This window comes from Poecilia mexicana, unplaced genomic scaffold (assembly GCF_051168715.1).
Source record: "Poecilia mexicana isolate PSO_F unplaced genomic scaffold, ASM5116871v1 scaffold_5, whole genome shotgun sequence".
NCBI classification, from domain to species: Eukaryota; Metazoa; Chordata; class Actinopteri; order Cyprinodontiformes; family Poeciliidae; genus Poecilia; species Poecilia mexicana.
Window position 1 is genome coordinate 28,573,729 of NW_028263374.1, and position 11,380 is coordinate 28,585,108.

At 43.8% G+C, this 11,380-nt stretch overlaps 1 protein-coding gene across 1 annotated transcript; it reads left to right on the plus strand.

The window, feature by feature from the left end:
* The first annotated feature begins 783 nt into the window (after nt 1-783).
* mcm2 (minichromosome maintenance complex component 2) lies at nt 784-11,144 on the plus strand. The gene is made up of 20 exons (XM_015008717.2): nt 784-1,417; nt 2,986-3,167; nt 3,570-3,742; nt 3,813-3,943; nt 4,417-4,555; nt 4,721-4,818; nt 4,930-5,051; nt 5,324-5,531; nt 6,132-6,266; nt 6,702-6,893; nt 6,980-7,073; nt 7,151-7,229; nt 7,817-7,988; nt 8,080-8,206; nt 8,296-8,408; nt 9,108-9,272; nt 9,356-9,430; nt 9,510-9,692; nt 9,783-9,938; nt 10,800-11,144. The coding sequence occupies exons 1-20, from the start codon at nt 1,412-1,414 to the stop codon at nt 10,908-10,910; spliced, it is 2,661 nt and encodes an 886-aa protein (XP_014864203.1). The 5' UTR covers nt 784-1,411; the 3' UTR covers nt 10,911-11,144.
* Nucleotides 11,145-11,380: the final 236 nt, after the last annotated feature.

Here is an 11,380-nt window from a genome sequence, read left to right on the forward strand (position 1 = left end):
AACCTTCCAGACCTTTCAGGTCTTCTGTTTCTGGTCTCCATCCCCAAAACCAGAACCAAACATGGAGAAACAGCATTCAGCTTCTATGCACCACACATTTTTGACTCATCCTGCTTTTCTTTATATTCTTCTTCCAGGCAAAAATCTCTAGCAAGTTGATTTTACTGGAGTATTTCTTTGGGTTTTAGTTGCTTTTTAATTCATTTTCAACTCTCTATATTATCATTGAAGATTATTTTTATTATTTTTTTAACCCACTTAACTCTGATTCAATGCAACAGTTAGATAAAAAGGTCAGTAAACCAGTGTGATGTCAATATTACATGCTCTTTGTAATCAGCAGTTTATTGTAAAGAGATAATTTGCTTTCTACTTCAATAAAGGGATTAGCACAACAAAAACAAAATAAATTTTCACATTGAGTTGAACTGTCTAAGATTAACTCATTGGACATACAAAACTATTTACACATGTTTAGACATGTTCAGATTTTGTCAAATTGCAGCTCCAGGTCTCATTGTATTTGGATTTTATGTGATACAGAAAATAGTTTGTAGAAAGTCTTCCACCAGTTTTGTACATCTGGACTCTAGAGACTGAGATATTTGCTTATATTTCTTTTCTGTTTACATCACAGATTATCTGCACTAATAATATATAAACTATATTTATATATATTTATAAATCAACCATACACATTTAAACCCCTTAGCATCGTAGCTCGCATCGTGTACAGCACTGAAAGACACACCAAAGTCTCTTAGAAAAAACGGTTGAAGCCATCAGACTACACAGATTTACCTTTTTATTTATTTATTTATACAAATTAGGCAATTAGTATGGCGTGAAAATTAAATATGGGTGTCAGATTTTCTGATTTTTATTTACAAAACCTTTGAGTATTTGTCATTTTCTTTCATTCATAATTATGCACTTCTTTGTTCTGGTAAATTACGTAAGCTTCCAATAAAAATATATATTATGAAGTGTTTTAACAGAAAAAAGTAAACAAAAAAGTTAGAAATTACAGGATGTTTTAAATAAAAAATAAAAAATAAAAAAAAAGAAAGACAAAAAAAAATGGTTCCCGGGGTCGTGTTGCGTCATAAACTCCGCCCGGACTGAAAAATGAGACAAAAAGATGCGTTTGTTTAACTGCGAGGCGTACACCGTTTCCTTTCCACTGCAACCGCATTAAACAGACAACTGCGCCTGTTCATGAAAGTAAACCCAATCCAGCTCAAAACCACGCCTCATTGAAGACAATAGCCCAATAGAAAATCTTGACGTCAACGATCATTTTCAATATTCATGAGTTTTCGCGCGCTTTGACTGTCACGTGGTTGTTTTCGCGCGAAAAGTGACTCCCGGCAGGAAGGAGAAGAAGCAGCAGACAAACAGCAGCGCATCAATGGCGGTGAGTGAAAACGAGCTAAAACCGAGTAAATTAGCTAATGTTTGGGGTTCGCTGTAAAAAAATAAAAGGAAATAAAAGATAAATAATTCAGGGTTATTTGCAGTAATTGAGTTTTTCTCTGTGTTGCTGTATTGTAGTTTCTGCATTGACACTGATGGGGAGAGTTATTACAGTTAGAAAAATAATATTTCTTTAATGAATCCTCATTAAAATCCGTCTAGCGTCAATATTCTGGAAGATAGGTTTCGTGTTTTTTGTTTTAATTCGTAAATGTTGGTTTTAATGGAGCATTTAAGTAACTCTTAGACTGTTATTAGCTGCCATGTGGCCGTTGAGGTTTTTTATTTAGAATATAACAAAGGTGAAGTTGGCTTCTGAATTGAAAAATTAATAAAGGGCGATTCCACCTAATTTCATCTTTAATCTGCTCTAGATTAAAAACCACAATACTTAGACTTTTCAAACCCGGACTAGATTATTTTGCAGTGCTAGCAGAATATTTCAAACCTATTTGGGTATTTGTGAAATTTCTTAATCTGAATAAAAATGGTAAAGTTAGAGATAATTAAGGCTCAAATGCTCTTTTCCATAAGCTAAGTTCCTTTTTTACCCTTATTTCTATTTGCTAATATCAGTTGCCACTTAATATTTATTTCACATAAATATTGTCCTCCTTCTATTCAGTAGGTTCTGTCTTTATTAGTCTTAAAGACAGGAAATAATGACAAAATTATAAATAGCCATGTCACACAAAATGCACTTTATATTGCACACCCCCAAAATATGACTTTTTCTGCTCTTTGTGTTCTTTTCTGTTCAGTCACATTTATGAACACAAATGGATGCAAAACGAAGAAATAAAACCTGAAAATGATCTATGAAGGTCCCAAATTAGAGAGAAAAAAACCCCCAAACTAATCTAAAAGATGTCAGGCAAACATTAAATCAACTTTAGCTTTTAGTTTAAGCTGTAACGAATACTAAAGTTGTTATAGAAGCTGTATTTTTTATATTTTTGCTTCAATACTAATGACTAGGTCTGTCAGCATGTAATTGTCTAAAAGAATGAGAAATGTTTGAAATACAAACCTTAAAATTTGAAATGACTCAAAAATTAGATAAACATCAAATGCATCTGATAGTCATTGTGAAAACCAGTAAGAAACATTACATTTTGATGATTGCAGGATTAAAATAATCAATACATGTCTTATATTTTTGGTTAATTTACTATGAATCAAAAGCAGCTCTAACAGCTGGGTTTTAGTCTTGATTTAAAGGAACTCCGTGTTTCGACTGTTTTGCAGTTTTCTAGAAGTTTGTTCCAGATTTGTGGAGCATAGAAGCTGAATGCAGCTTCTCCATGTTTGGTTCTGGAGATGCAGAACACAAAAATAAATACACAGATGAGTTTCTCTAGGACTTGCTTTGATACTAGCCTTTAATCCTGGAAATGTCCTTCAGGTGATGGAAGGCTGACTTTGTAGCCGTCTTTATGTGACTGTGAAGGTCTAGTCTCAGTGTTTGAGCGTTTTGTTTTGAGTTACCAGGCTGGTTTTGCTTTCCAGGATTCCTCCGAGTCGTTCCACATGGCCACCAGCCCCAGCCGGGCCTCCAGGAGGGGAGACCTGACCTCCAGCCCCGGGCGCGACCTTCCCCCCTTCGAGGACGAGTCCGAGGGGCTGCTGGGCGACGGCCCCCTGCCGGAGGAGGACGATGGGGAGGAACTGATCGGGGACGGGATGGAGAGGTGACTAGACCTGTCGCAATAAATCAATGAAAACAAACTCAGTAATTTCAATTTGCATGATTTATTGTTTCTCTTTTCTCTCTTTCTAAACTGGATGATAAAAGCATTTGGTCTGGTGCTTTGGACTCAACTAATCCCCCCCACCCCTTTTTTTATTTTTTATTTTTTGAAGGATCACTTCGGTTGTTTTTGTTTATTTAAAATTTCTTCCAGTTCCAGTGTTAAATATTGATTATAATTTAAAGTTTATTGCTCTTTGAGAATGTTTCATTTTGCCATTAAATGGTCTCAAAACAACAACATTATCGACTTTTGGGACAATTTGTCTTCCATTAGTTCACTCAGGAGTCAGTTGATGTGTTTGTTTCGTTGTAATCCCAGATAATTTTGCTATTCTTCCAGGGATTACCGCGCCATCCCGGAGCTGGATCGGTACGAGGCAGAAGGTTTGGACCTGGATGACGAGGATCTGTCGGAGCTGTCTCCGGGAGCCCGCGCCGCCGCCGAGGAGGCGATGAGGCGCCGTGACCGGGAGCAGGGGCTGAGCGGGAGGCTGCGGAGAGGACTGCTTTATGGTGGGCAGAACCGCTCAGAATGACCCAGAACCTCCACGGGACCAAACTGACGCTTAACTTTGTGTTCCAGACAGCGAAGATGAAGATGACGGTCCTCCCGGAGCGCGGCGGCGGCGGATCGCCGAGCGTGCGGCCGAGGGAATCACCGATGGAGATGAAGAGGAGATGATCGAGAGCATTGAGAACCTGGAAGACATGAAGGTTTGTGGTCGGACAGTGCTTAAATCCTTGAAAATCCTTGAATTTCAGTTAGATGTGTTCAAGGTTTAGAAAGTGCTAAGTGTGTTCAAACTGTACAGTTTGGTAATAAAGTGCAGCTAGAGGGGAGCGACGTGCACTGAAAGTTTAATGATGATGTTTTGTGATGGTGATAAATGTGACAAAAAAATAAAATAAAATATATACAATTAGTTTTCAGAAGCAGCAGAAAACCAAATGGAAAATTTGGGGATTTTATTTGTTAAATTAGTGTTTTATGTCGACCTTGCCCCTGCTGTAGGATGTGTGGTATTACCACAATATTTCATTAATAACTGTCTTAAACGATGTGATATAACAGTGAATTGAAGCTATCACTTCCAGCAGTGTGGTGCTGTCAAAGTTTGGAAACTTACCTTGGAAATGCTTGAATTTCTCTGAGTTTTCCGGGTTTCTAACGGGTTTCCGACCTGCAGGGCCACACTGTGAGGGAGTGGGTCTCCATGGCGGCACCTCGCCTCGAGATCTACAACCGCTTCAAGAACTTCCTGCGGACCCACGTGGACGAGAACGGCCACAACGTGTTCAAGGAGAAGATCAGCGACATGTGCAAAGGTAGGCGGGGATGGTGAGGCGAGCCACGTGGTCACTTCCTGTCCTGATCGATGAGCTGTGTGGTCACTTCCTGTCCTGATCGATGAGCTGTGTGGTCACTTCCTGTCCTGATCGATGAGTCGCTGGTCACTTCCTGTCCTGATCCTGTTCTCCGGGTCTGTGCAGAGAACAGGGAGAGTCTGGTTGTGAACTACGAAGATCTGGCGGCCAGGGAACACGTTCTGGCTTACTTCCTGCCTGAGGCCCCAACCGAGATGCTCAAGGTGAGTTGTGTGTTTTTTTTCCCTTCCTTTTTGTAGGGTAGGGTTACCCCTAACCCTTTTATCAGTTTGAATGACGATCTTGGAGGTAAACGTGACTAAATTTGTTTTCAGATTTTTGATGAAGCGGCCAAAGAAGTCGTTCTCGCCATGTACCCGAAATACGACCGCATCGCTCACGAGATCCACGTCCGGATCTGCAACCTGCCTCTGGTCGAGGAGATTCGGGCTCTCAGGTAACGCCTCTCACCGCCTTTTCTCATTTATTACAACTGAAATTCATTAAAATTAATGATTATAAATTGTTTTGTTACAAGTCAAATAACCTGCCAACCGAACCAGAATTATTGACTGAATTAAGATCCTAACTCTTGCTGAAATCTCATCAGTTAGTTTTGTCTTATTGTAAGATATTTGCCTTTAATGCTAGACCAAAAATACTTGGTAATGTTTAGTTTTTGCAGTGAAATCAGTTGAGCGTCTGCTCCTCTTCGCTCTTCTTCCTCAGGCAGCTCCACCTGAACCAGCTGATCCGGACCAGCGGCGTGGTGAGCAGCTGCACCGGCGTTCTGCCGCAGCTCAGCATGGTCAAGTACAACTGCAGCAAGTGCAGCTTCGTTCTGGGGCCGTTCTTCCAGTCCCAGAACCAGGAGGTGAAGCCGGGCTCCTGCCCCGAGTGTCAGTCCCAGGGGCCCTTCGAGGTCAACATGGAGGAGGTGAGCTGTTGCCACGATGGCCAACTCAACATCCAGACTGCATTTAAAGGGGCAGCATCATGTAAAATCAACCCTTTTAGCTCTGCATCATGTTATAATTGTGTTCCTTAATCAAAAACTTACCTGGAGTGTTACCTTGATTCTTTCTCGCCTGTTTGAGAAATCCTTTAATCTCCATGGCAACCATTCAGCTGAGGAAAACGCCTGGTTGAACCTAGCTCCGCCTTCAAGGCACAGCTCCTCCCCTACTCTGCCCCTTCAGACTAGCCAGCAGCAGTTAGCAAACACCTGCTGAGTTCCTTATAGGAGCTACCTGACAGCAGCACTAGTAAAAACCTTAAAGGGTTAATAAAGGAGCCATGTTGTGACTTTGTGAAGACGGAGCTTCTTAAAGAGACAGAGACTCAATTTAAAGGTATTGTGTCAGAAAGTGAAATTTCTTTAAAGTCATAATTAACTTAATATTTTTGTAACAACTCAAGGCAACACAGTTACTTTATTATGCTATAAAATGGCAGAATGTGCCTGGAAAACAAAGTACTGCCCCTTTAAGTTGTCAGACCAATCAGAGGGGACTTAACCAGCCGCTCCCTCCTCCAGACGGTGTACCAGAACTACCAGAGGATCACCATCCAGGAGAGTCCTGGGAAGGTGGCGGCGGGCCGCCTGCCGCGCTCCAAGGACGCCGTCCTGCTGGCCGACCTGGTGGACAGCTGCAAGCCTGGAGACGAGATCGTGAGTCCAACTCCATTCAGGAAATGATCAAAGTGGCAGAACGTAGCCTGGCATGCAGGAAGGATGAGGTTCCTGTCTGGGACGTTTTACACTTTAGTTGTTTCATGTTTTTAAAGTTTTCAGGCCTGGATGAGAGGAAAAATATCTGAATTCAGAAAGAATAAATCTTTTGCATCTGTTTGTTCATCATCTCTGTATCAGTCTCTGCATCTGCTCATTTATTGTCTACGCATCCTGTTGTCCATCCATCCATTTCCAGTCTGATTTAAATCTTAACCTCTGCAGAAGAAACCTTTAAAAGGGTACTGAGAACTCTGGAATCTTGATGGAAACTTTATGAAAATGTGTAGAAATCCAAACTGATCCCTAAATAAAGGCAGAGACTCTTGATGGAAGGACATTTTGCTGAAACTGTCCGTCTCTTCGTCTGGTCAGGAGTTGACTGGAATCTACCACAACAACTACGACGGCTCTCTGAACACGGCCAACGGCTTCCCGGTGTTCGCCACTGTGATCCTGGCCAATCACATCACCCGCCGGGACGAGGGCGTCGCCGTGGCGGAGCTCACAGACGAGGACGTCAAGGCGATCGTTGCCCTGTCGAAGGACGAGCGGATCGGGGAGAGGGTGAGGAGGAACGCCGTCACCTTCCAGACTGAAACTGATTTCTGTTGGTTTAAATAAACCACCAATCTTTACTTTCCTGCCTGCAGATCTTCGCCAGCATCGCTCCGTCCATCTACGGGCACGAGGACATAAAGCGAGCCCTGGCGCTGTCTCTGTTCGGAGGAGAGCCTAAAAACCCAGGTACCGACTCCCAGCTGAGATCCCGACTGAATCTCATTCATAAACATCCATGAACTGAGAGTCTCTCCCTCCTGCAGGTGGGAAACATAAGGTGCGTGGCGACATCAACGTTCTGTTGTGTGGAGACCCGGGAACCGCCAAGTCTCAGTTCCTCAAGTAAGAGTCGACTCACAAGTTTTCCTGCAGCGTCCAAATGTTTAAAGGGACCTACAACACAAAATTCAAATTCTGCACGTTTTTGTTTGGGTTTCTACTGTTTCTAAAAACAAGACACCGCGCTGGTTTTTGGCATTTTTGGTGTCTGGAAAAGGAGCTGTTTCAAAATTCTCCTGATTAAATCACCTTCAATGGTGCTGTGCTGTAACCTGGTAACCCCAGTGAAGCCCTGCCCTGTTACCTAGCAACCCAATCTGAGCTCCAGCATGTTTGGTCAGCTGGTATTCCCACTGTATGACTGCTGGTAAAGACAAGTGTTTAGTTGTTGACTTAACTTCCAGAAACCACTTACTGCATTCTGGTTTGTTGTGCAGGAGGCTCCACTTCTGCTTTTCAAAGATGTACTGTCGTATAATGGTGCATCTGGCAAAACTGACCAGACTAAAATCTGATGAATAAAGAATGATTTTGTGATTTGTAGCCCATGGACCAATCCTAATCTGTTCATGGAAGCATAACAGATCACCTTTAAAAGTTGTGTTTAATCCGAACCAGAGTCGGTTTAACGGAGGAGTTTTCTTCACCAGGTATGTGGAGAAGGTGGCGAGCCGTGCCGTCTTCACCACGGGTCAAGGGGCGTCCGCTGTGGGCCTGACGGCGTACGTTCAGAGGCACCCGGTGAGCCGCGAGTGGACGCTGGAGGCCGGCGCGCTGGTGCTGGCCGACCGCGGCGTCTGCCTGATCGACGAGTTCGATAAGGTGAGGCGAGATGCACTCGGATCCCAACCAGGACTACGACTTCTGATCGAGGCATAATAAAACCGTTCTTTAATCTCGTCTTGACCTCCAGATGAACGACGCCGACAGGACGAGCATCCACGAGGCGATGGAGCAGCAGAGCATCTCTATCTCCAAGGCCGGCATCGTCACCTCGCTGCAGGCCAGGTGCACCGTCATGGCCGCTGCCAACCCCATCGGTGCGAATGCCAATTAATACGAAGGAGGTTCAGTTCAGCCGCCTGTGGTGTGTCGTTTTTTCCTAACCGTTTTTCCCCCGTGTCTCCAGGCGGCAGGTATGACCCTTCGCTCACCTTCTCTGAGAACGTGGATCTGACGGAGCCCATTGTGTCACGTTTCGACGTGCTGTGCGTCGTTAGAGACACCGTCGATCCTGTGCAGGTACCGCAGTTTCATGTTTATTAATAAAAATATTAAAAGATGAAACATGTCGTGTTATTGGTGATCAAATTAAGACTATTGGGTATAGCATGCTAATTGCAGGATGATGAATCCTTTCCAAAGCTAGTTACTGATAAGAGGCCGGCAACAGAGTCACTGGTGTTACCTTTGGAGAGGCTGGTTACTCACTGTCTGTGTTGTCCATTAGCACAGATAAGCTGGCGTTAGGATTAGCATGCCTAGCCACTCATGACTCTTTTTCCTTAGGCATTATGGTTGATGTAACAATGGATTGGGAAGCCAGCGCTACCCTCTGGAATGCCAGCACTCTGAGAATGCTAGCTTCACCAGTGCTAACCTTTCAAAAGTCAATATTAGCTTCTAGAAAGCTAGCACTAGCTTCTTGAAAGTCAGTGTTAGCCTCTTTGTGCTAATGGACGCTGGAGGAAGTAGGGAATCCAGTGGGTGACCTACCTTGGCAATCTAGTCTCGAGCCTTTCCGAAGCTCACAAAGTGACTCCTCTCCCCATTTGCCAGCGCTAGGTGCTCAGTTAGCTGTGTTAGCTTATCAATCAGATCAGTAGCTAGCTTTGGAATAGCCTCCGCTAGGTGTGCACTGGTCTTAGTTGTGGCGCTGAATCTGCTGTATCAGTGAAAGTCGAGGAACTCTGTCTGATCTGCTGCTGTTTGTCAACCAAGGATGAGATGCTGGCGCGCTTCGTTGTCGGCTCCCACATCAAGCATCACCCTAGCAACAAGGAAGGGGGCGTGGCGTTGGAGGATGTGGTTCTGCCCAACTCGTCGGACGTCCCATCGATCCCTCAGGAGCTGCTGAGGAAGTACATCATCTACGCCAAAGAGCGGGTCCGAACACACGCCACCGGCGAACCTCCAGGTTGATCCACTCCAGTGGAATCTTTGGTATTTATTCTTTTTTTTTTGCACAGGTTCACCCCAAACTGAATCAGATGGATCAGGACAAGGTGGCTCGCATCTACAGCGACCTCCGCAAAGAGTCCATGGTGAGTCCTCTGCTGTCCTGTTTCAGACATGTTGGACATGTTGGTGTAGAAACTGACGTTGTTTTGGCGCCCCCTGCAGGCCACAGGCAGCATCCCCATCACTGTGCGCCACATCGAGTCGATGATCCGGATGGCGGAGGCTCACGCCAAGATGCACCTGAGGGACTATGTCCTGGAGGACGACGTGAACATGGCCATCAGGGTGATGCTGGAGAGTTTCATCGACACGCAGAAGTTCAGCGTGATGAGGAGCATGAGGAAGGTCTGCTGCTGCTTTGGAGTTGGAAACACAATATTTAACGGGTTTCTAGGAGGAACTTAACCTATTCTCTGGTTCCTGTTTGTTGGCCAGACGTTTGCCCGCTACCTGGCGTTCCGCAGGGACAACAACGAGCTGCTGCTGTTCATCCTGAAGCAACTGGTGGCCGAGCAGGTCGCCTACCAGAGGAGCCGATACGGAGTCCAGAACGACACCATCGAGATCTCAGAGAAGGATCTGCACGACAAGGTAAGGAGGTTCACACGTGGAAATGTCTGCAAACAGATGCGCAATTATACATCTGTGTAGCTTTGAAAAGCAGAAGTAGAGCCTCCTGCACAATCAACTAGAATGCAGCAAGTGGTTTCTGGATGGTAAGGGTGTTTTCCCGCCTGATAGTCCAGTAGTCTCAGTTTGATTGAGGATCAAACTTGCACCATGAGTTACATTTTCAGCTGCACTGAGTCAAACAAACCAAACCCTTTGAAAAAACCAGTTCCTCTCCTCGCCTGTGGGGGAGCTGCACCAAGAACTACTGAAGGAAACAACAGAAAAACCTCTGAAGAAGACGATGCATCCTTCTTCACAACATGTTAGTAAAAATGGAGGAGCGTCAGATTTCAGCAGATTTCTCTAGGTAACGGTGGAGTGTCTTTGGAATGTGACTTCACATTCAGGAGGTGTTTGAAATGGCTCATTTTCCAGAAACCCCCAACAAACTTTAACTTATGGCCAAAAAAACTTTAAGTCTTAGGATGTTCCTTTAGAAACAGTAGAAACTCAAATGGAAGAACAAAAACGATTAGAGCAGTTCATTATTAATCCCACAATGGAAGATTGTTGTTACAGCAGCACATAACAAAAACATACAAAATATATATATAAAAAAACTATACATGTAAAGCAACTACATATTAAAGTATCTACAGAAAAAATAAAATTAGAATTAAATAAAAACATGGAAATCTGGTAGATTTTTAAACTCAGAATGATCATAGGCCTCATTTTAAAGTCATTTTTGGGGTTTCGTGTGAAAGACGAACAGAAACCTGTGAAGAAAACGTTTTGAAGACTTCGGCTGATCTCCTTTTCTGTTTTTTCCTTCTCGAGGCGCGACAGATCAACATCCACAACCTGTCGGCCTTCTACGACAGCGAGCTCTTCCGCTCCAACAGGTTCAGCCACGACGGCAAGAAGAAGCTCATCCTGCAGCAGTTCTGAGACCCGGCTGTCCTACATTTGGACTCCGAGATGCGTGTTGGTTCTCCCATCAGCTGAGTCACGTTTGTAATGGGAAACCGTCGCATTTCGCTGAATGGAGCCTTTAAAAAAGCTGAAATGTCCAAATAAACGACGTTCATCACTGTTTGTAAATACATGTACATGTTTTATGAAGATTTCTGACTGTAGTTGTTCTGGAAAAAAAAATAAAAACTGAATTTAAAGAAGTTAAAATGTTGTTTGATTGTAGCTGTTAAAGGATTTTGCATGAGTCTTTCTGGTTGCAGACTTTGCTGTAACCCTATGAACTTTCTGAAGGCTCATTTGTTTAAATGAGGCCAGGGTTGCCAAAAACAACTTAAAAATCAGCTGGAACTTCTGACTAGAACCAGATCCCACTGGGACTGCGAAGGACTTCACTCTTGAACACAATGAGAGTTTTTGTCCTTTTAACTCATATTAAAAGGACA

Bases quoted from the DNA above. Each gene is read 5' to 3' on its own strand.
- mcm2 (XM_015008717.2), top strand. The intron at 4,556-4,720 runs GTAGGCGGGGAT...GGGTCTGTGCAG, and splicing joins GATCAGCGACATGTGCAAAG to AGAACAGGGAGAGTCTGGTT. The intron at 6,894-6,979 runs GTGAGGAGGAAC...TCCTGCCTGCAG, and splicing joins ACGAGCGGATCGGGGAGAGG to ATCTTCGCCAGCATCGCTCC.